We start from the raw sequence: 25473 nt of genomic DNA, 5'->3' as shown, positions 1-25473 counted from the left end.
ATTGCTTATGCATGATTTATTCCCCAAATAGCCTGAAATTTAATTAAAAGTAGTTGCCTAAGAATTTCACTGATGGAGAAGTTCAGGTTGGGAGAATATCACATCGATTTGGTTGGAGTATGCTGCAAACAGAATGTTACAGGAATATGTAGGGTTCCTGGAATGCTATTGTCCAAAACCTATCCTTATAGGCTCTCACTTCTCTGGAGTAATTCATTTTTTATGGTCCACCCCAGGAAGTAAGCCACGGTGAACTCAATCTCATGAATTAAGGCTATCAAGAAGACAACCAGCTGATTTGGGGGGTGGAAAGGCGTCATATGGGGACAGGTTCTGATGACAAATCATTGCCTGGCAAAACAGGGAAAATCAATTGGTTCATTTTATCTTTTACTTTCCAACCATATGCTTTTTTCCAACCCAATACATGGATCTTTCGGAGGAACAATAAAGCACTCTGTCCTCTTTTAGTGACACATCATTTTTGAAATAAAGGGCATTTAAAAATGGAAACATGGATATAGAAAGATATAACTCAAGAGGAGGACACTCATGAGCTCTGATGTTACTAGTCATGTCTACTTAGGTATTCCAACCAAATGGAAGTTCAGTGGGAGGATTTGGTCAACTCTGCAGATCATCCTATGAGCATCTAAATGTCCCAAATGAAGTCCTGCTACAAAATTAGTTTAACCCACAGACCATAGAGTGATTTCCTTCTTATCATTATTTTTATATTGTGGCTTTAAATTTCATTTTGGTGAGGATGGATATAATAACATCAAAGATGATAACTTTCTGTTTACATTTGGGATGGACGGTTCCCCCTCCCCAGATTTTTTTTTAGGCCTGAGATATAATAATGCTCTAATAGAGAAATGAAGAAATGGAGAAAAATATACAAACATGAAACTATGACACAAGCAGTATTCATAAGAGATGACAGTGAAACATTATCAGCACTGGAAATTAAATACTTCTATGTTCACTAAGTAGTAATAAAGGATTCCCTATGCTTCTCCCCCTCTAGCATTTAAAGACAATATTGAACACTGTTTAGAAAGAAGGATCTTATTAACACTAAAAAAGGATTCCAAGAGCAAGCTTCTCATATGACCAGGGTGACCATTCATGCCCACTTGTCAAGGACGGTTTCAATTTATGCCCATGGTCTTGGCTATTATGAACAGCTTCCCCTTTCACTTTCAAAACTATCTTGTTCGAACAATAAATTATATGGTCACTTATAAGGGGTGATTAAGGTCCCTGGCAGATTGGATCTAACACAAAGCATGCCAAGAGTCATTGTATAATGACATTGTAAAATGTTTCTGCACGCAGACCATAACTCTTTGTCATTAAAAACCACCAATGAACTTTTACCGGGGTGCTTTAAAAATTAACGGCAGTCATATTAATGTTTGTGAAAGATCTGACTCTGTGACCCAGTCTTAGCTGTGGTCCGTCCAAACAACAACCATATATCACTGTTTTTGATGCCGGGTACATCTTCATTAGCATGACTTGAGTTTCCCAGGTCTGCAACTGGAAAGGCTACTAAAACTCCATCAGAAATAATTCTCTCAAGATACTGGCCATTTTGGTTTGAGTATTACATCGGAAATCCAAGCATCAAATAGTCACACTTTTAAATCAAACCCTTGCGATCTTAACTAGTCATGAGCAGATGTGAATCATCAAAGCACCAAGAATACGGATGTAGTTGAGCAGGAAGGCAATGTGTTGCTTATCAGAGTTTTCAGTCCTACCTTGCGTTTGGGACACTGCATGACAGGATTTCAAAAGCTGTTTGTACAAAAATAGTAATGTCAAAATTGAGTCATACATACAAAACAAAGAAAATAAATGAATACTGAAGTGAATTTGAAAAATGAATGCAAAACCATATACAGAAAAGCAAAAAGCTAAGACTAAAACATGTATACAACCGTCAGTGACAAACTTCCCCCAAGTTGATCTCAACAGAAAAAAAAAGAACAAAACAAACGACCGATGCCTATTAGCCCAGACTGCGCCTCTCTTGTGGGGCAGTGAGTGGGGAACCCTCTCCCGAGCGAGACCCCCTCACCTCTCTTTATTAAATGATAGGATTGATGGCAAAAACCAATTTTTAAAACTTGGGTGTGACAGTAATGGAGCATTTCAGGTTTGAAATGGTGCATGTCAAGATGGATGAGCTCCTGTGTGGCTGGGAGGTCGATGGGAAATAGCAGCAAAAACCCTTTGGAGTTTTAAATGAATAACTGGCTGACCAAGTAGACAAGGCCATTAGGAGGCTTTAAAAGGCCGTATGAAGTTAGGATCCAGAGTCAGGACCCAAATATATTAAAACTTGAGTTGTTTCTACCAATGCCCTCAACACTGTCTAGCTAATGAAGTAGATTGATTCCAGGCTTTTCTTTGGGAGTGACTGGGAGAATTTAGACGATTAGGGTCACAGGAAAGCAGGTAAGAAACCTTAACGGGAGATATTATGGGAGAATGTTAAAATTCATTTATTTTTGGCTTAGAAACAGAAAAAAGTCTTGGGGTTTAACAGTAGTTTGGGAGATTGTTATACAAGTTTGGGATTGCCTGGAGACAGGAAACTGTTTTCTGCCAATGAAATATTGGTTATGAAGGGAGCTCTCCAAATGGTTCCAGACCTCGCCTATTATGAGGGAAGAAACAGAGTCACTATGTCTTTTGCCCTGTGTCTATGACAGTGTTGAAACACACTGAGTAACTGAATTGAGAGGTCTCTGATCTTTAAATTCCAAAAAATAAAAGTATACCAGAAATACCTGGGATTGAATTTGCTATAGAATAGGCCATATTTGTAAAGCAAAGATTAACAAAGAAATTCAAGTCCTAATTCTACATTTGCTGGAAGTGTCACTATATCTTGAATTTCTTTTCATGGAATCTCATTAAATCTTCATCAAATCTCAAGCCTTCTCATGTTTTTTCCTAAGCTTCTGTGACTCAAAGTATCAGGTGTGGGTGGTAGACATTACCTGTGACCCATTGAAAGGCATTATATGAAGTTTTGGAACAAAAAGTCACTATTCTCCCAATATGATCCAATCAATACAGTTATCACTAATCCAGTATTTCAATGCAAGAACTCTGGTGTGATTTGAGTTACACATGTATTAGGATAAAAGCCGAAAGTGATTTTTAAATTATGCACTTTAGCTCTCAAACTAAAAACACTAGGTAACCGTATTCTCTAGCTCTGATATACACCAGTATTGTAGTGATGAGTAATTTTTAGCACATTTATATTCTTTAGTCAAGCTTGTTGCCAAGCAACACAATGATTTCTAAGTAGTTTCTTAATTTAGCTAACTGAAACATAACTGCATCTTACCTCCATTGTGCCTTCTTCTAAGGCATCCTTATCCCCACCCAGTCCTAATTCACTAAAGTGGATTCTATTGTTTTGGAGATGGTGGCTCTACCCTTACTCATTCTCCCATTCCCACCCCCGCTTCCCTGGGAGCACTTTCTGAGAAATGCTTTAGGAGCAAAATCATTAGTAACTTGTACCAGAAGGTGATGTATCTATGAGTTGGTCAAATGAGTTGGACCTGTGGGACAATAAACACTTATTGTCCCCCTCAGGGATCTGTGAACTGTTCATGAATAGAAGCATTTAGCTGGAAAGGAAATGGGAAACATAACTCAGAAGTATGCCCATGAGTAAAACTTCTATCAACCAAAAAGTAAAGAATCTGAAACCAGAAGTTGGATTTATTTGTTACCCAACTGCAATACAAAAAAAAAAAAAAAAAAAAAAAAAAGGATTTTATGGTTTTGTTTTACTTTTTCAAAGGTAATTTTTAGTGTAATTTCCAGTTAGGTGTTCTTCAATGGAAGCCATTTACTCTTAAAAAATATACCTAAAATAGTATTACTTTATATATGAAAGGAAATAGGAAAGAATAATGTAGTACAAGTACGTATTTCAGCCAAACCTCTTTAAAGCTTCTATATTGAAGTAAATTATCCAGAAACTTCCGAACCAGCTACACCTAAAGAGATGTATTTGGACTGAGACAGACTGAAATTTTAACTGCTGCTGAGGGTCATGTTGCCACATAAGCTAGAGGTATTTCCATCAAATTGAAATGAGAGTGTGGATGGCCGATGGGCTATATAGCCCATCTATCTGTACTGCTCGAGGTAAACACACATTTATCCTGGTGTTGGTATATGACTGATAGCTACTAAATAGTTGGATTTTGGATAACTCTTTTTATTTGTGTATATTTTTTGTGTTTATTTTTATTTGTGTATATTTAGCGTTTAGCACCAAGAGTATGGTATCCACTCACTTCCAGTGGTTTGTAGAGTTATGGTGGCTCATGCCTCTAGGTTTCACTTGTAAGGCCTAAGAAAGTTCTATAACTTCATTTTTAGATTGAGGTTGAAAGTAGGTGGTCTCTCTCATTTGCTTTTAAATACAACCTCACTTGTCTCTAGGGTACAAGTGATAAAACTTTATGCGAAAGTGAAGAAACAATTTGTAACCTGTTTTCTCCTCCTCTCAGTAATGTCCTTCTTAGAATCCCCATAATCTAATCAAAACACGACTTTTGATTCTTTTCTCCCCACAGCCACATTCCTCCCCCACTTCAAAAAAGAATACTTTCTGTTCTTAGTGGATGAAATGGAGTAAGTACAGTAGGCACCAAATTTTTCTAGCCATCTTTCCGTGCCACTACTCAGGCCACGGGCTTTAGCAGAAGGGTGACTCTGACCCACGGCATTTGCCTCCTGAAGCTGGTTGGCTGCCTACAACTTTTTATGCTTTTTAGGTGAAATACCTGCTCGTTCTGTTTCTCTAGGAATTCGAGGTGCTCAAGCTGGACTTTTTTCAACTGGTCCATTTCTTTGGACTGCTTCATTGCGAGCTGCAAAAAAAAAACAAAAAAAAAACCACAACATCTGATCAACTTTGGGTTGTAATCTTAAAACTTAAAACTTATGGATGAAGGTTGGTAGTTTGCAACTTAAGTGACGGATATAAAAGAAAAATGAAAAAGAAGAAAGAAAAATAGCCTGAAAACTGGGAGAGTTTAAACCCATAATTTTTACTGGCAAGATAGTTCCTGCCAAAATCTTAGAAAACAAAAGAGTACTTGTGCACGATTAAAATCTGGCTTCATCTTCTGTATAAAATGGAGCAAATAATTACCTTAAAGATTTTAGTGAGAGATTAATTTAGCTTTCAGGAAGCGGAGAAGAGAAGCTAGAATGTTTAACGTACAGAAAAATCAAATTAAGCAAATTAGCTAGTAGTCTGATTTCTAAGCATGAGCTACTGTTTATAGTTTTTTAAAGGAAACGTGTCAAGAAAATTATAAAATACTTACTCGCTTTCTTTCTTCCAGAAACTTTTTAGTGTTGCTGCTGTTTAACTCCCTGACCCGCCTAAAAGCAACAGGTACAAACAACAGTTGGTATGACGTCGGTTGGGATTACATGATATTAAATAAGAAAGAGTCATATTCCATTGAATTATTTGGATGGGATTATCACTTCCTTTTCCTAATTTTTATTGAGGAATTTTGAAATGTACAATGTACAGAGAAAAAGACAAAAAACATCTGTATACTCATCACTCAGATTAATCAACATTATTTATGTTTTACCATGCTTGTCTCATATTTGTAAAGGAAATAAAGCATTGCAGATATAAATAAACCTCCCTTTGTATTTTTCCTCACTCCACTTCCCTCCTTTCTCTCTCTCCAGAGGTAACTACTATTCTGAATTTGGTGTGGACCTTCCTATCCGTGTTTTAATATTTTTATTACATATGGATGTATCCATATGTAATAGACACAAATGTTTCTCAAACTTTCACATGCACACAAATCACATGGAGATACTATCAAAAACACAGATTTCTGAACCCACCCCCAGAGGGTCTGATTCAGTGGGTCTGGGGTGGACCTGAGATTCTGCATTTCTAATAAACTCCCAGGTGATGCTGATGCTTCTGGACTATACATATACTGTTTTGTATGGTTTCCAAATTAACCTAAATGCTAACATAGTCTGGGTTTCTTTCTATAACTTAAAACTTAGCCTTACGATTAAGAGATATAGCTATGTTTCAGACGATTCCATTATTTTCATCTGCTGCATGGATTTTTCCGTTTATGAGTAGATTACAGTACTTTCATTTTGCCATTAATAGAAAGTAGGTTATTTCCCAACAATGCACAATGGTTTGGTGCATAGGGTCCTGAAATGCTTGGCACACTGTCTATTGGCTAAATAAATGAAGTGTAGGACACATCTTCTTGTGCGTATGAGCAAAGGTTTCTCCAGGGTGTAAACCTAGACTTGCAGGTTGGTAGGAAGTGAACAACTTCATCTTTACTCCAAAGTACCTGTCCCAGTTTGCACTCCCACCCATAGTGTCTGGGTGTTACCCTTTCTCCATATCTTTGCCTACTCTTGAAACTATCAGACATTTCGTTTTCTGTCAATTGCTGGTTTTTTGAAATGGCATCATGCTGTTGTTTTAACTCACATTTCCCCTGGTTATTGGTGAGGTGAAGTGTTTTTCATGACTAAATAGACGTATAATTGATTGAATTTCTGTAATAGTTATAGGTCTATTCAGGTCTTCTCTTTCTTTTACAGTCAGTTTTGGATATTTTAGTTTTTCTAAGCAATTGTCCATCCCATCTAGGTTTTCAAATTCATTAGTAGTATTGTTTATAGTAGTCTTGGTTTTCAAAAATATTTACTGTATTTGTAGTTATTTCCCTTTTCATCCCTAATATTACTAATTTGTGGTATCTCTTTCTTCTTTATCAGTCTTGCTGGAGGTTCACTGATTTTTTTTTTTTTTCAAATAACAAGCTTTCACTTTTTTACTTCCATTTCTTTTTGTTTTCTATTTTAATATTTTTTGCTTCTTAAATTTTTATTTCTTCCCATCTGACATCTTTGGGTTCAGTTTATTTTTCTAATTTTATGTCCTCTTTGAGCATTTTCTTATTATTTCTTTAAAAAAATATATGCATCTAGGTTATAATTTTCACTGTAAATATCACTTTAAGATCTAGGGGCAGGAAAGGAATAAAGACACAGACATAGAGAATGGACTTGAGGACATGGGGAGGGGGAAGGGTAAGCTGGGAGGAAGTGAGAGAGTAGCACTGACATATATACACTACCAAACGTAAAACAGATAGCTAGTGGGAAGCAGCCACATAGCACAGGGAGATCAGCTTGGTGCTTTGTGACCACCTAGAGGGGTGGGATAGGGAGGGTGGGAGGGAGGGAGACGCAAGAGGGAAGAGATGTGGGGACATATGTATATATAAAACTGATTCACTTTGTTATGAAGCAGAAACTAACACACTATTGTAAAGCAATTATACTCCAATAAAGATGTTAAAAAAAAAGAATACTAAAAAAAAAAAAGGTTAAGGGAAAGGTCACGCTCTCTGAAAAATCAGAAAGAAAACCATGCAACTGGTAAATCTGTATCAGAGGAAAGCTGAGTCTGTCTTTGTCTGGTGGACACTCAACATTATTCTGTGAACTTGAACCCCTTCTTGCTAGAACTCCCTCTTTGGGCTTAGTGGACCACTTGATGTCTCTGTAGGGGAGGTGTTTCCCAAGCTCATTTTCTCCAACTGTCTGTCTCAAGTTCTTGAGCCCTAGATTTTCAGGCCATATAAAATGCAGATGGAAAAACAATTTCTCCCTTAATTTCTTTTTCTCTCTCATCTTGATATTTAAAAATCCCTTTGGAGAACCCTCTTACACTGTTGGTGGGAATGTAAACTGGTGCAGCCACTATGAAGAACGGTATCGAGGTTCCTCAAACACCTAAAAATAGAGTTACCATATGAACCTGCAATCCCACTCCTGGGCATATACCCAGACAAGACTATAATTCAAAAAGATACATGCACCCCAATGTTCACAGCAGCACTATTCACAAGAGCCAAGACATGGAAGCAATCTAAATGTCCATCGACAGATGAATGGATAAAGAAGATGTGATTGATATATATACATATAATACACACACATACACACAAGAATATCAGCCATAAAAAAGAATAAATATTTGCAGCAACATGGATGGAGGACCTAATGCATTTTGTTATACAGCAGCAACTAAAACAACAATGTAAAGCAATTATACTCCAATAAAGATGTTAAAAAAAATCTACTCTCTTAGCAACCTTCAAGTAATATACAGTGTGAGCTACAGTCACCATGCTGAAATTATATGCCTAAAACTTATTAATCTTATAATTGCAAGTTTGTATCTTTTAATCAATGTCTCCCCATTGACTCCCCTACCGTCACCCCCTGGCAATCACCATTCCACCCTGTTTCTATGAATTCGGCTTTTTTTTAGACTCCACAAATATATAGTATTTTTCTCTGTCCAATTTAGTTCACTTGGGATAATGTTCTCAAAGTTCATCCATGTTGTCCCAAATGGCAGGATTTCCTTCTTTTTATGGCTAAATAATATTTCATTGAATAGACATCTCAAATTTTCTTTAACCACTCATCTGTTCATAGATACTTAGGTTGTTTCCATGTCTTGGCTATTGTGAATAATACTGTGATGAACAAGGGGATGTAGGCATCTCTTCTAGATAGTGTTTTCATTTCCTTCAGATATATACCCAGAAATGGAATTGCTGGATCATATGGTAGTTCTATTTTTAATTTTTTGAGGAACCTCCTTCATACTGTTCTCCATAGTGGCTGCACCACCAATTTATAATCCCACCAAGAATACACAAGGGTTCCCTTTTCTCCACATCCTTGCCAACACTTATTATCTCTTGTCTTTTTGATTACTTCCATTCTAACAGATGTGAGGCGATATCTTATTGTGGTTTTGATTTGCATTCCCTGACGATTCGTAGTATTGAGCATCTTTTCATATACTGTTGGCCATTTGCATGTCTTCTTTAGAAAAATGTCTATTCAGGTCCTCTGCCCACTTTTAAAATCAGATTATTTGTTTTTTGCTATTGAGTTGTTGATTTGCTTATATATTTGGGATATTAGTCCCTTACCTGATATATGTTTGCAAATATTTTCACGCATTTGGTAGGTTGCTTCTTTATTTTGCTGATTATTTCTCTTCCTGTGTACTTCAGCTAACTCTGACACATTGATCAACAGTGTTTATGTTGTCATTCAGTTATAAATATCATGTCATTTATGTTGAAATGTCTTCTTTTTTTTTTTAGATGTTGGGGGTAGGAGTTTATTAATTAATTTATTTTTATTTTTTCTGTGTTGTGTCTTCGTTTCTGTGCGAGGGCTTTCTCCAGTTGTGGCAAGCAGGGGCCACTCTTCATCACGGTGTGCGTGCCTCTCACTATCGTGGCCTCTCTTGTTGCGAAGCACAGGCTCCAGACGCGCAGGCTCAGTAGTTGTGGCTCACGGTCCTAGTTGCTCCGTGGCATGTGGGATCCTCCCAGACCAGGGCTCGAACCCATGTCCCCTGCATTAGCAGGCAGATTCTCAACCACTGTGCCACCAGGGAAGCCTGAAATGTCTTCTTTGACCCAAGAATAGAAGTATTTTTCAGCTTCTGCATGTCTTTCTTAGCTCTCTGATTATAAATTTTTAATTTTCTTTCTCAGTAGTTTGATAAGGTGGATACACACAGCATGTGTTTAAAAAGGTAACCATTTGGCATAGAGAAAATTATTTTTTAAGAGACCAGCCATTTGTAGATGTTTGAGAGTCACCTAACCACTGGATACTGAGTTATAATAAATAAGTATAATAAGTCAAAATAAGGAAATTAAATAAAAAAATTTCCTGGTTAAGTTATCAGTAACTCATAATTTAAGATAACTTGATCTCAACTGGGTTAAAGTCCATTTTGCAACATAATTTAAAAAATATGATAAAGAGCTATTTAATAATTAGCACATTTATCATGTTGAATTCTATATTTCAGTTTGGACAGTCTAAAACAGTTTAACGAGGTTTTATCATGGCTTGAATATTTTGTGTTTTTCAACTAAAGTGGACAATGTCATTTCCATGTACACAAGGCCATTAAGCAAAGTTCCTTGTCTGAGAATAAGGTCCAGAGGGTGGCACTTTGTTAAAGTAAACAAGAACCAGATAACTACCCCAAAATGATGGTGTAAATGAGCATTGATTAAATTGAGTAATAATCCCCCTAGAGAGACACAAATGACACTCCATGTTTACTGGGAAATTTCTTGGCCAAAGTGTTGAAAAGGCAATTCATTTCCAGGTCAAATTACTGTGGAATTCCAAATCCTATTGCTGGCCAGTTAATTCCAAACCATATTTAATCCAACAAAACTTCAGCATAAAAATGCACTGGATGGTATTATGCTTTATATTTTGTCCTATTTCAAGTTTAACTTTAATTATGGTTAATAAATGAGATGTGTTTTAAAAATCAACGATATTGAAGTAATTGGACAGCAGTTACTGCTGTGTTCAAGACAAGGAGGAAACATCAGGTATCAACTAAGTGTCCACAAAAGACTGTGTAGACAGTGGAATTGAAACAGGGGTACTTTGCTTGTAGCTGCAAAGTTTCCTAACAGCTCAGCCTATGGTCAACAGCTGAATGACGTGAAGCCCTAAACTTCATGCTCTCGTTTTAACCCCCAAAGCTACACAGCCTTTGTGTGGGTGGTGAACTCAGCCGGCAGCCACATTCTATACAAGTCTATTTCTCCAAGAGAAGCAATCCTGCTGTCCTTGACCACTGCTGTGTGAACCTAGCTCTCAGTTCTGGAGCAACCAGCATCTGTGTTCTTAGAGGCTTTCGGGGCAGCCATGAGCATCACAGGTGAAGACGCTTTTGGGGATCACTGGGAATCAAATGCTGCTAACTCCCTCTCTTGGGTACTATGACTACTGATGCCCTCTCAGATCCCCTTTACCAGCTTTGGGTAAAAGGCTTGCACCTGGGATCTTCTCTGGAGGTCACACAAACCTTCCCCCAACTCTGTGTGGCCAATGACTGATTAACATAGAAGTACAAAAGCCAGATACCTGTGATTCAAAGGGACAGATCATGGAACAGTTTACAATCCAGTGCTTGGGATCAGGCTGAAGAGGAACTCTAGCAGAGACCATATACTTACTTAGCCCCTGCCCTGGCCCCCTCCTGCTTCCTCCTCTCCCCTTAGCTGAAGATCCTTTCCTCAGTAAATCATATGTGCCCAAATTCCTGTCTTTGTTTCTAGAAACCCATTCTAAGACAAAGATGAACCAGAAAACCTGTGTGTGTGTGGGGGGGGTGGTGGTGGTGGTGGTTTGAGATGACGCCTGGTGTCAAGGACAGCACAAGGCCAATCAAGGGAAGAAGACTATCCTACATGCTGTTATATAGACTCTAAGTCCATTCAGAATGGGCTTAACACCTGAGCAGATGAGATGCTTACAGGATGACCCAATGGGATGTGGGAAGGATATCTTGCCATATTTTATATAATTTTGTTTATGCCATATTTTGTATAATTTTGTTTGTAAATTAGCACACATATATTGAATGTAAATCTGTTTTACTAGTGGTAGTAAACAATCAGAAGATGTTTTACAGCAATAATAATACATCTTCTAGCAGTTATAATAGCAGGATTCTAAACCAGAACTCACAGGTTTTTTAATATCTCAAATGTGAGTGTGTGTATACACACAGAAATATTGTCGAGTCTATGTCTTCAAGTCAATGCTATATTCTGGCAGTGAGCGTTCTGACTCACCTTTCCCGTTCTGCTTTATTCTTGATAGATTTATCTTGGCTGATGGCTTTGCTATTTTCCATAGAAATCTTAGCCTGGTGTGCTCGCATTTCCTTGCTTTCCCTATGTAGTAAAAATAAACAAACAGGTGGTGATCATTTTGTAATGTATAGAAATATTGAATCACTATGTTGTGTACTAACATAGGAACTAACATAGTGTTGTAGATCAATTATACTTCAAAAAACAACAAACGAAAAACAAACCTAACCAAACTCCTAGAAAAAGAGATCAGATTTCTGGTTACCAGAGGCAGGGGTGGGAGGGGGGGGATTGGAGGAAGGTGGTTAAAAGGTACCAACTTCCAGTTATAATATTAATAAGTCCTAGGGATGTAACATACAACATGATAAATATAATGAACACCGCTGTACGTTATATATGAAAGTTGTTAAGAGAGTAAACCCTAAGAGTTCTCATCACAAGGAAAACATATTTTTTCTTTTTCTTTTCTTTTATATCTATATGAGATGATGAATGTTCACTGAACTTTCTGTGGTAATCGTTTCATGATGTATGTAAAGCCAAAGCACTATGCTGTACACCTGAAACCATACAGTGCTGTATGTCAATTACATCTCAATAAAACTGGAAAGAAGAAAAATAAATTAGGGGAGTGGAGAGCTAGTGTTTAGTGGGTATAGAGCTTCAGCTGGGGAAGATGAAAAAGTTCTGGAGATGGATGGTGGTGATAGTTGCACAACAGTGTGAATATACTTCATGCCACACATTTTATAAATGGTTAAATGGTAAATTTCATGTTATGGATATTTAACTCTAATAAAAAAAAATGAAAACGTAAACAGAAAACACATTCCACATGTAACAACAGGACTAGGTTCACTTTTTATTTCATTATTGGGCTCATCAAGTTGTTTTGTACTCTGTGGAAAGGAGGGCAGGAGCCCCGATCCACGAGGATGCTTCTCCTGGGGGCAGTGGGTCACTGTGAAGTAACAGTGGTGGGCTGGGAAGAAGCGACATTATGTGTGTCTAAGCTAACCCTAACCACACAATGATCGTATTCAGCTGCCCAGAGTAGGACACTGTCATTAACATGCCATAAGAATTCTGAATAATAAAAGCTACAAATCCTAAGTTATATACAAATATCTCAGGCAATCATGTTTACCAACCTATATATAATTTAAAAAATGTAAATAGTGAATACAGCATGAAAGTAATCAAAGAATGCACAGGGACAACCACTTATGGTCAGTAAAATACAAGGATATTCCAGCTTTGCCCCACATTTTTTGGGATCAGATGGCTTGGAAGAGAAAGGATGTTCTAACACTCACAAGTGACCATCCTGTTTTCTGACAGCCCAGGGGAAGGAAGGGGATGAAATGGTTGTGTGTGTGAATGCATGTGTGTACACAGAAACTCATATCTTTAAATTATTGATGAGTATATTAAAAGCATATAACTTAGAATATTAAAATGAATATTATTAACAAAGAATCTTCCCTGGAACCTGTGGCGATCTCCTTGAAGCACTGCCTGGAAATGAGGGACCAAGGAGTGAGGTTGTTTAAGTAGTGTTTGTACTTCACGGAAAGGGATGGACAAAGCTGAAACAGAGAGTTCTTCAGTCAGAGACCTTAGGGCCACAGAGGCTGGAATATGTATAGAAACTCCTGGGCCCAAGAAAATGGCTCTCAAAATTTCTCATAACTTGTTATTAAATTGACCATCTCTTCTTTCATTCAACAAGCACTAATCAATAACCAAATAATGCTGCTGAATGTTAAGAAGGCAAGATTTTTTAACCGAGAGCGACAGCTGTGATGGTGACAAAGAAACACAACCACAGGATGCTTGAGAAAAAGCTTCGATGCTGCTGTTTTTTTGAAAAAATACCCCTGCCATCGATCTAGTTTTTAAGGTAAGTTAGTAATAAGGTTATGGTTCCTTCAAATGACTTCCTGTGTCATGCAAGAATTCATTTACTTTTTATTTTTTCGACAATGCCTGCTAATTGTGGGCTAATTTTTCCCCTTTATTCAACTTCAAAAAAAAATTAGAATAGAGTACCTTATTCTTTGAAGTATCTTTGAATAAGGGTGGACACCTAAAATCTGGTATTGTAGCAATGGTCAAAGGGAGGATGATGAACAGACCTTTCAGTGTACTAAATCAAGAGCATTTCTAAGGGAAAAAAAGACAACTTTTAATCCTATACAAATAAATAGAATACTTGAAAAATGGATAGGGTCTGGAAACTTAGCCCACAGGAAACTCAGCATAGTATACCTCATTTAGTTGATTCTTGTGAGAATCAGAAACTATGGCAAAAATACTTCACGTTCTTATGGCCGTATATCACTCCAAAATAAAGTTGGAAATCTGAGAATGTGCCTAGATAATTCATGCAGTTAGATTTTAAAAGTTATTTTTTTGATTTGTTTGTAAAATGCTTCTGTTTTCTACTTTTTTGTGTGTATCAACAGACCATAACTGTGGCATACAGTTGGCACTAAGGCAGGCGCAGGCAAGCTGCAACAAAGCTGTGATAAAAAGACATAACTGACCTAAACACTCTTCTGCCCTGGGAAAAAGTCCAGCTCATCATCTGCAGTACGCAATTTGCTGAAATGGGATGAGACCAAAATAAACAGATACTTTTTGATGTTTCTTGATCAGGCCTGCTTTTCTAGAATTCACAGAAGTCCAGACAATGGAAAGAAGGGTCTTTCCTCAGGTACCTCTGAGTGATCAGAACCAATCCCTCTAGGAACTCAACTGCTTGGTTTTTATCTCCTTCTATGTCTTCTCTTCTAAGAGGCTCCAGATCATTTTGCAAAGGCCACCTCCAGCCCTATCATTCTGTGAAGCATCTGGGACCACTTGGAGGCGGTAGAGCCTATGACACTTTTTAGTAAGTATCGTACGCTACTTGTAACGTGACTTAATTTGTCATGGCAGTGTGAGATCTTGCCAACACTTGGAAGCCCTTTGATGGCAGAGGCCATTTCTTATAGTTCCTCTTGCTCACGTCAACTGTACAATAGGATATATGTAAAAGCTCAATGTTGTATGTCAAGTTGATTTTCCTTACTACCTTGACAGGTGCATACACACACACACACACAGACACACACACACAGACACACACACACCACACAAAACTAGTCTTTTGTAAAAATTGGGAGTTTCTTCTGGAGCTAACTAACTCTCCCACCTGTCATGGGACAGTTTCAGCTGCTGGGTCTGCTGCTCGTGGGCGTTGATCAGGAGCTTTCTGAGCAGCTCACACTGCTGGCTGAGGTGCTGATCCCGGATCTCCTGCTCCTCTGCACTGTGGGTGTTGATCATGTCTGACCACTCTTTTGTGTGCTGCGCCACGATCTCCTTGACCTGTGTGGGGAAAAGGGAGTGGTGCCACCTGGAATTCTCACAGGTCAGGTAGGAACTGAAAGCACAACATTAGCCATGCATTTCAGATCCCTCCCACCAATTTACTTGGTCAATCAGTAGACACCCATATAACCTGCAAAAATATGTACTAATCAGTGGGAATCAGGAAGTCATTGCTTATTAAAATAGTGCACTTTGGCTCTAAATACTGAATCATGATCCGTTATTTCAACTGCCTAACTCGCCCACACTATGGTTTGTCTGGGCTTTGGGCTCCTTTACCAATTGTATCAGAATTCTCTTCATCACCTCATATTTTTCCAGCTTCACTTCCACAAGGCCACAGATCTGAATAGAGAGCTGTGTGTTCCCTTATTCCTGGATCATGACTTATTGTGTCATTTTAACAGATGCTGGGGTAGAAAGTCTTCCCCTGCAAAGAGTATCCATGCTCTTCACACTGTGGTTTTACAGCTCATCAATAGCTAGAGTCTCTTTCTCCACCTCCTTGAATCTGGTTGACCTGTGACTTGCTTTAGCCACAAGACAGTAGCAAATGTGATGCAAGCAGAAGCTTGGAAAGTACTTATCCTTTTTCTATGCCTGGAACCCTGAGGCTAACCTGTGGTAAAGCCTGTGCTAGCCTGCTGGAGGATGAGAGGTCATGTAGGAAAAAACAACCAGCAGTCAGCTCCCCACCAGAGAGCTGAGTGAGGCCATCAATCCCAGCTGACTGTTGACACACACATGAGCCCAGCCAAAATCAGTAGAACTGTGCAGTGGAGTATAGCTCAAATTCTAACCCGCTGAATTGTGAGCTAATACACGGTAGTTGTCTTACGCCACTAAATTTCGGCATGGTGTTTCATGCAGCAAAAGCAAATTGATATGGTGAACAACGTTTCTGGTTGCCTATTTATGTAAAGCATTTAAAAATCATGGCATGTTGCACAGTTGTTAATTCTCAAATATTCCAGGTAAGAAGAGAGAAAGAGAGAGTGGGGAACAACTCTCAAAGATACACAGCTTACTGCCTCTACAGACTGCATGGCAGAGTGGACACAAAATACACAGCACCAAAGAGAACTTCAGCTTGGATGCCTGGCTGGCCCAGGTGTGTGGCAGGGTCGCTGGCTGGATGACAGAGCTGCATGTAGACATACGGAGGCTGGCTGGTTTGACCAAAAGCTATAGTTGGAAACTTTATTTCACAGTTTCTTTTCTTTTATAATTATTATAATTATTTATGTTCTTGACGGCACCTTGGTGCTCAACTCTCCAAAATGTCCATAATCTTAATTAATGTCCCCTAAACTATTTTCTTGTGTCTTTGGGGGGATCCAAGTAATTAGGCTCATCTCCTAGAATCTCAGCCCTGGATTTTTTCCCATCCCAAACTTCCACAGCAAAGTTAGGACGGAGTAAGTATCAAAGAGCTACTGAACCCTCAAGGTGGGTGGTTTTCTGTCCTATGATCAATGTTACTTCTATAGGGAATCATATTCTGTATTTTATACACTATTTCCTTTTAGTCCATTTATTGTTTCCCTTGATGCCTCTGAGGCAGACAACATAGATATTGTGAGCAAATGTTTACAAATTAAGGAAAAGGTGTTCCATGAAATGGCTCTTCTCCAAGCCAGTGAGCCCAGACCAGCCCCAGGCTACTGTTATTTCTGATTTAAACTGGGTGCAGCTTCTAAAAAATTAGAGTATCTTCCGCAGTTGCTGCTGTAAAAATAGGCATTTTCTTACCTTAGATTTGTGATCTGATGTCAGCGTCTGAATTTTAATTTCTGTTTCTTTCTTCATTTCGAGACAATTACTTCCCCTGAAAATGGAAAACCACAAATGCATGCCAGGCATTAGATATCTTTCCCCTCCCAGGAACCTTTGCTTCAAAGCCTTCCAATGAAGACAACTGGTTCATCAAACACGAGACACCATGGCTCACTGGGCAACCTCGGTTCTTCCAGTAATAGATGCACACCTTACAAAAAATATCTGTATCGTGATTACTCAATTCAACCACTACACAAAGAGACATTTCAGACCTAACAATTATTTCATTGTTAAAGGTTTGTTGTCAGAGTTTCCATTTTGGTTCCTGCTTTTCTTCAAGCTATTTTTTATTTATTCAATAATACACTATTTAGGATGAGAACTGAAAAATAGGACCTCAGCCTTGAAGCGAGTTTTCAATTCTTCCACTTTGGTTGTAAAGCCAGATTTTTGTCTTTGACACATGCCAGCAAGGGAGAAAAATAGCATTTCTTGGCAGTGCGGGGTAATTTTTGCTTCTTACTCTATTGTGAGTAGGAAATATATACTAGGCAATTGCCCAGCAACTATTACTGCTTATTTCAATGATTAATTTCTCCTTTTGGAATATCCATATCATTGCTGAAACCAGAATAGGCCCTGAGCTTCTGCCTTCAGCATATATGCTCTGATTTATTATGGCCTAAGTCAGAGTGCTTCATCATATTATTAATAGAGATTGTCTCTGAGAGGCACATTCTAAACATCCAACTTATCACTTCTCCATGGCTGGCACTGAGTGTGTTTCTCTCCTACTTTGTTATTCAGTGAGCTTGTGCAGCGTCACAGAAACATTCCCCTAGCTTAATTCTATCAATAGATAAAATCTTTCAAGGTAAATGCAGTGATAGGTTTTATTCAACAGTTTCATCTGTTGGCATAAGCTAAGGATTCTTGTAATATTAAACATCAAAATTGCATTTTTCTCCTTGAGTGTATCAACCTTACTATTTATTACCTGGCAATGCAAAATAATTTCTGGAATTTTTCCAACTGTAATTTGTCCTTCCTTCTCCCCCTCGACCCCCATTCACCTTAAAGGTACCATGAAAGACAGTTATTATTTCATTAACAGCTGCAGAACTTGAATAAAGCTCTTCTTTTCCACTTCAGTCATTCCCTTCAGCTGAGTGAGTCGCTTATTTCCCAGGAATCATTGTTAATGATGAAAACAAAGTTAAGACTAAGTTCTTCCTTGGCCTAAACAGGCAGTTGAACTGTGGGAAAAGACAAAACATAAAAAGGCAAAAAACCTCCAGAAGGACATAAACAGCATTTACCCCTTCTTCTTCATTGCCTTCTCTAGGATTTTCTCATGAGTTGACTTCTCCTTGTCATACTGCGCCACAATTTTGTCAACTTGTGTGCAATGTAGCTTCTGCATGGTACTGTGCTCCTGAACGAGAAGAATTTATAGTGACGAGTTAGACTTGTAGTGTAGCTGATAAACTTTATCCCATGTTGGGCTGGCATAATTTTCACCAGCTCTTTCAGAGTCTTGGTTTGAAAATCAAGGAGTAACTGAGTCTGGGAGCTGGAAAGACTTCCGATCTCCCACCCAACCCAAGAGTTTCTTGTATTCCCATAAGGTCTCTCCAACAAGGGGGTTTCCAGCCTCAGTCCATTGAACATGCCCACCTCAAAAGGCAGCCCTGCCCACTGCTGGGCAACACCAATCATCCCAAAGTTCTTTCTTCTGCACATAGATGTCTCCATCGAACTGCCACCCATCCATCTTTGTTCTGCTGAGTCATCTAATTAGTCCACTACCCCTTCCACAACCTAGTCCCAAAAACCCTATTTCAGCTACCATATTTATTCTCTTTTACATGCTAAATATAACTATTCATTATGTGGCACGGCTTCTAAACACCGAGCACTTTTTGGAAGGTCTTGAATACCATCATTACACAATGAGAACCTCCACTGTGGTTGTCAATATCAGCCCATTTTGAATCCCCATCAATTGATATTTTTGCCAGCTTCCTAATCTAGATGCACTCACAAGGATGACAGAATGTTCAGGAACCCTGGTCTTCAGCTTTACAGATAGTTAAAATATTTCTCCATCTGCTTCCTTCAATCACTGAAAATGGGGCTGCAATGCTTTGAAAATAAGTATTTCTTTATAAACATTATTTCTTCCTGATAATTTGGCCACAGCCAAGGACTTAACTGAAATCAGATTTCTTTAGCTGCTCAGCCCCTAATCATAGAGGAAAACAGTGCAATCAGTAATATCCACGCTAAGATGATGCTTGATGTTATATCCTAGTCTTACTCTTGAAAAACTTAGAGAAATGAGATGATACTGAAGTCTGGAATGGATAGACTTTGTTCAGGTTATATAACTACTCTCATGGTCATGTTTCCTTTTGCTTATTTTTTTAAGTGAGTAACAAAAGTGAGTGACTTAATTTTTTAAAAATTAATTTTCTTCCTAAGGTAGGCTCACCTTTAACCTAATTCATGAATATCTTAAAAGATTTCATAAAATATAAATGGGGGAGGGATTTTGAACTTTCCCAAGATTTTCTTAATTTCCCAGCACTGTTAGCAGGTTAACACAGGACTTGATCTACAGTTCATTTATATAGAAATTCTTCAGAAATGCATTGGTGCACATGGTCTCAGCATTCCTGTCCAGTGAATAAATGCCTCTGGGAGAAGGCATGGAGGAAGGTGGTGCTAGGCAGGAAGGTTCTCGGAATAGGACCTGATAACAGGGACAATGAGTGCTCCAAGGTGATGTTACCTTGCTCTGGATTTGGGGTTAGGGAATTATATGTAACAATGTCCTGCTTAATTTGTGGTAACCTGGAACACCTCATAAATACAATCCTGTTACCAATATCTGTGCCCTTTTGTGTTATAAACTAGGGGTTCTGCATTGGGTTAAGGACATGGACAGTCTCAGGTCTTAGGACAAGCTACTTACCCTTTCAGTCTGTTCATCTTTATAATTGGGAGAGTGATACCTTCTTCAATCTTTATAATTGGGAGATTGTTGCCTACTTCATAGGGTTGTTAGGATTAAATATAAGAGAAATCATATTTCAAATGCCTGTTATACCTTATTCAAAATACAATTACATACAAACCTACTTATATTATTCAGTACTCATGAAAACATGCATGCAGAGAGTGACCTGGGAGAAGGGAGAACAGCCTGAGAAGTTAAATCAATAAACTTTTCCTCCAAGCTTAACCTACTGCCGCAGGAATAGATTGACACGTCGATGTATCCTTATTTAAATGGATTTAGCTACTCTTGCGTTGTCATGGGGAAAAAAAAAAACTACTAAATCACCATACTACTAGCCTTCCTTCTAAGATTTAGTAATCATCATGACTGTCTGGCACATGTATTAATTTTCCTGGGCAAATAAGGGGCTCTATGCAAGTCTAGAATAAAACATTTCAGAGGTGCCACATTCCTATGTCTCTTGCAAATATCATTGAAAGGAGGGTGAAGAAGATTGTTTCTTTAAATATTCTAGTGCAGCACAAGAAAAAGAAAACAAAAGAGGCTCTGAGGATTGGAAGTAAGCTGACATAGACTATTGCTTAAGGAAGTATTCTGGTGAACCTTAATTAACCCAATTAGATATGAGGAATGAGGGTGTTTGTACCATAAAGGCATTCATGATGGCTTCAGGTATATAAGATATGCTCTACAAGGGCAGGGAAAACCTCTTTTTTTCACCACTACATAGCCCAATGCTTGGTACAAAGTAGATTCAATAAATATTTGTTGCTTGAATTAAAAATTTAGCATGGGAAAGCAGTAAGAGGACTTGGATTCTGGTCCCAGCTCATCCTAGTGGCCTTGTGTAACAAACATAAATCTTTCCAGGCTTCAATTTCTTTATCAGAAAACTGAACAGGACCTTGTTTGCCCAACCTAATTCATGGTTATGAACTGCAAGTTACCTAATGCATATAGAATTTTAAAAAATTAGAAGCATATTGAATTAAAATGATTACAATGAATACACATAACAAGAAAGCTCACCTTGAAAAATTATCTCTTGTGTTTCTCTCTGTGCTCAAAACTATCCCTGCATGGTAGGCAGCAGGTATTGAAGTTTTGGGATAATCTGGTGCCCAGACACCACTTCCCCTTTCAGAAAGGAATGGGGACCTAATTATTGATCATCACGTGATGGGCGTGGCGGTGGGCTCAAGCCTCAGCTTCCTGTTGTACAAACTAGAGGAGCCAGGAAATGATCTCTAAGCCTATTTATACTGAAAAAAAAATCTATCATTAATTTTATTCTTTTGGTCCTTAACTGAGTCATGAGACCCTATGGAAGAGATAAGTCCTTTTTCATTCTTTCAGGTCAAGAGTACCGAAATTAAATATGTTGACTTAAAAGTCTATCTTAATTGGGACATTTTGGGGAAATAAATGTACGGCTTTTAGCAGGATTTGTATACGTTTCTATCAAAGTTAAGAGTACCTGCTGTATATATGTATATGTATAATTGATGCACTTTGCTGTACACCTGAAACTAACACAACATTGTAAATCAACTATACTCCAATAAAAAAAAAGAACTGTCCACCACCATCAACTGCTAAAGGAAAAAAAACCAATAGTAACCTCAAAAACTACAGTATATCTATTTGCTCAGTGGAAAAAAGAAAAAGTTAAGAGTAAATTCAGCTTCTTCTGGGAAAAACTTCTGCTGCAATTCATTCTTGTGGCTGATGTGACTCTGGGCATAAATTCTCACCCCACAGATGATGCTGAAACATCTGAGTAAATCGCGTTTGCTCAGCACACACCTCTGAGATTACCAGTAAGCTGCCTTTGTGGATGGTTGCTGTGTCTCTGCCCATTTCTACTTCATGACAGAGTTGTAGGTCTGTTATTGACTTCTTACCACGAATTACATTTGATGAGTTTAACAGTAGTCTTGGTGTTTGTTATCAGCAAAACTGCTTGCATAGCAAAGAGCATATTTTCCATTAGCAGCTTTACTGAAATGCCAAATTTTAGTCAGGTTCTCAGGCATTTTATTTGACTCATCTAGCTATGATGCTGCAAATTGGCGGTCCAAGGGATGCATTCAGCTTTTGTTATTATTATTATTTTTTTTTGCCTACATGGTGTTTCAGAAAAAGAGTGAATTAGTGGCCAATATTAAAAGAAGAGGAAATTCATGTAAGATTTCAGGTTCTGTGATTCTCCTTTAGAGCATGAAGCTGGCCCACAGACTCTCAAGGTGGGAAGACCTCAGGCTCAGACCAATGGTGGGAACTGAGTCTGACTTGCCCTTTGGACGAGAATGAGTGCTCCCTGTTTTCTACATGGGGCCAACTTCCTTCATTTACTTCTTTTACATCATTTGAGTTGGAATTCTTCTTCTAAAGTGTTATTGGGGATATTTACTTAACTTTGGGCTTAAATTTTTTGCTCTAAGGATTGGACCACATCTGACAATTGAAAAGCATGCTTGTCTTTTAATGAAAGGAACCCTAGCTCTGGACCCAGATGAGCCCTGCGCTAGTGTGGGATCACGGTTGCTTAAGTTCTGCTCTTTCTGTGTCTCATCTAATGGACACTTGAAAAGCAGTCCACTAGTTTCCATTTCAAATTGAGAAAGTGAGAGACAAGTAGCAGTTTGACTGTCAACCACATTCAGAGGATCAAAAGCAATTGACCATTGCCATTTTCCAAAAACTAGCCATGTTAGCTAGCATCTTGATCCCATTTGGGGCTCAAATGGTCATTACCTATCTTTTCTTCCCACTGTCCTAACAGCAGATCTCACAACTATTTCTTTGGCTCTCTTTCGTATATGGTAGATCCTCATTGTCATATCACTATTCCTTCTCCATCCTGCAGCTAACCTTTAAGTTTGGAAATAAGCTCTCTTATGGACCATACATTTCTTAAGCCACTAGGTTAAGTAAACCACATTCTCTGCTTCCCTTTCTGAGAAGTGGCATGATTTACTCAGGCTGGTATGTAATAGCTGAGAGTGCCCTACAGTCACTGAACATGGACTAAGGACTGGTCTCTGCTCTTGGCTACCATGTGCCATGGTTGACCCATGGGTGCTGTGACTGGAAGGTACAGCATAGGCTACCTTCCCTCCTCTGTAGGTTATTTTATAACCCAAAGCTTTGAGGTAGCAAACCTTAGCCCCATCTTAGGTAGCACCATAACTGTTAGAAAGGGTTATATAAATGTTGTTTCACAGAAAGGCTAGGGTAGTTAATACTTACTATTGCTTGACAACAGGGCAAAACCCATTTTTCAGGGAGGCCTGCTCTGCATCTTACAGGCCTTTAGTGGGGTTTTCACTGAGGGACAGTAAAGAGTGCTAAATAATATTCCTAAAGAAACAGTTTTCAAAATTTAGTGTGCATAGGAGAGGAGCTTATTTAAAATGTATTTCCTAGACTTCTCCTTGGAGATGATAACAAAGTCTCCAGTGGGCACAAGAATATGCAGTTCTATGAAGCCTCCAGTTCTTGGCCCAAGGATCATGTGTTGAAAAAGCAGTCCCAAAGGACACCAAGATATCTGTGCCCTGTAGACTCAGGACTGCTCTTAAAAACCTTTTACTAAGACCATCAAGATGTGTGGAAATAAAAACTAATGTGGGAAAACTCAGAGGCAACCCAATATAGTGATGAAGAGCTTGAGTTCTGGAGTCAGATAGAATTTGGTCCAAAGCTTGGCTCCACCATTTAAAAGCTAGGTGATTTAGTCAAGCTGTGTTTCTTTTAAGTGTAAATTATCTCATCTGGCAAATGGTTGGTAGACTGTTTGCAAAAAGGGCCACAATGATTTCTCTTTCTGTATCCAATCCCCTTTGCAATCTGACTTTGTGGTTCCTCCTGCCAAGAAGTAGAGTCTTCATCCCTTGAACCTGGGACAGCCTCATGACCCGCTGTAGCCAAGAGAAGGAGGTGGAAGTGATGCTGTGCCAGTTCTGAGCTGAGGCTTGGTCTCTTGGGACCCCTACTATGTGAACAAGCCTGGACTACTGCTGAAGATGAGAGACCACAGAAAGCAGAGGCCTTCCAAAGTCAGCCAGCTCCCCACATCTGCCCACCACCTGCCAAACTGGTAGTGACAGCAGATGTACAAGTGAACCCAGATGAGACCAGGAACATCATCCAGCTGAGCTACAAAATTGTGGGCTAAATAAACAGTGGCTGTTTTTAGTCACTACGTTTGGGAATAGTTTGTTACTCAGCAAAAGCTAACTGATACAAGTTAATATAATTATAATACTCCTTTATATAATTGTTATAAGAATACCAAATAATAAATGTTTATGTATATATTAGCTAGTTTTATCTTTTGAAAAGTATTGACAGATAGAAAAACTAGTGTTAGGATAAATAAGATCAAACGGGATCAAGCACTAAGTGGGTCCAGTGGTAACGGATTCACCACATCCTCTCACCTCCTTCACCAGTGTTTCTTTTTTTCAGTTTTAAAGACAAGTGCATTAGTTGAGTAGACCTCAGTATATATTGGGCAAGTAAATATTCCAATATACACTTCATCTTAAAAGTTGGTTCAGATGAGACAGTGGAAAGAATTAGGGAAGTATTATAGACTGAAAAATTACAGAAACTTTATAGAGAGAAAGGTCTAACTGTTTGAAAATAATTATTTGCAAAGCCTTTGGACAGTTCAAATAGATGAAAAGCACTTTAATTATAACCAGCATGAATGAGTTATATTGCTCTAGGCACTTCTCTGAATTTCATTTTATTCATGTCTAAAATGTGGATAGTACCATTTGGGTTTCAAGGATATTGTGAGAATTTAAGAATGTACACACAATGCGTAACACAAAAGTGGCACTAAATAAATATCAGCCTTATTATTAGTAGTAGTTCTATATAAAAATATTATGGAATTCAGAGTTCGTAAATTATACTGCCAAAGCAGGCTGAATAGAAAAGTGGGCCCCCTGTGTATTTAATGTGGGAGGAGGAATTCATCATAAGCTTATAATCATACATTTGTGACTTGAACATCTGAAGTACATGAGGATATGGAAAACAAGCCATGAAATGCATTTGCCTGCTAAGAAATGCTTTCAAAAAGCATTCTGAAAAGCAACAGGCAAGCACTGTATATTTTACTGTGCAATTTGGCTCTGTTAGTTGACCGAAGGCATTCTGAAGTCTTCCTCCAAAAAATGTACACTAAAGCTATTATGAAAGTCCACACAAATTTAGATGGTAGGATTTAGGGAGATTTAAAATCTCCTTTTAAGTTTTGGTTCTATTAGAATGTGGGGGGGGCTTCCCTGGTGGCGCAGTGGTTGAGAGTCCGCCTGCCGATGCAGGGGACACGGGTTCGTGCCCCGGTCCGGGAGGATCCCACATGCCGTGGAGCGGCTGGGCCCGTGAGCGATGGCCTCTGAGCCTGTGCGTCCGGAGCCTGTGCTCCGCAACGGGAGAGGCCACAGCGGAGGGAGGCCCGCATACCACAAAAAA

General features: G+C 38.6%; 1 protein-coding gene across 2 annotated transcripts in view; it reads right to left on the bottom strand.

The window, feature by feature from the left end:
- Window positions 1-25473, bottom strand: part of PLCB4 (phospholipase C beta 4) — a 160951-nt gene that overhangs the window by 1072 nt on the left and 134406 nt on the right. The window contains exons 30-36 of one of the 2 annotated variants that reach the window (XM_028499284.2): window positions 18275-18390; window positions 16929-17004; window positions 14998-15173; window positions 11775-11876; window positions 5382-5439; window positions 4833-4919; window positions 1770-1806 (exon numbers count right to left, since the gene is read on the bottom strand). In XM_028499284.2, the coding sequence (XP_028355085.1) occupies window positions 1770-1806; window positions 4833-4919; window positions 5382-5439; window positions 11775-11876; window positions 14998-15173; window positions 16929-17004; window positions 18275-18390 (652 nt within the window). The remainder of the gene's footprint in view (window positions 1-1769; window positions 1807-4832; window positions 4920-5381; window positions 5440-11774; window positions 11877-14997; window positions 15174-16928; window positions 17005-18274; window positions 18391-25473) is intronic. The other variant, XM_007109072.3, reaches the window with a different exon arrangement.

The sequence above is a fragment of the Physeter macrocephalus genome, chromosome 14, assembly GCF_002837175.3.
Source record: "Physeter macrocephalus isolate SW-GA chromosome 14, ASM283717v5, whole genome shotgun sequence".
NCBI lineage: Eukaryota > Metazoa > Chordata > Mammalia > Artiodactyla > Physeteridae > Physeter > Physeter macrocephalus.
The sequence above is the reverse complement of the archived record's forward strand: the minus strand, read 5'-3'. Positions and strand labels throughout refer to the sequence as shown.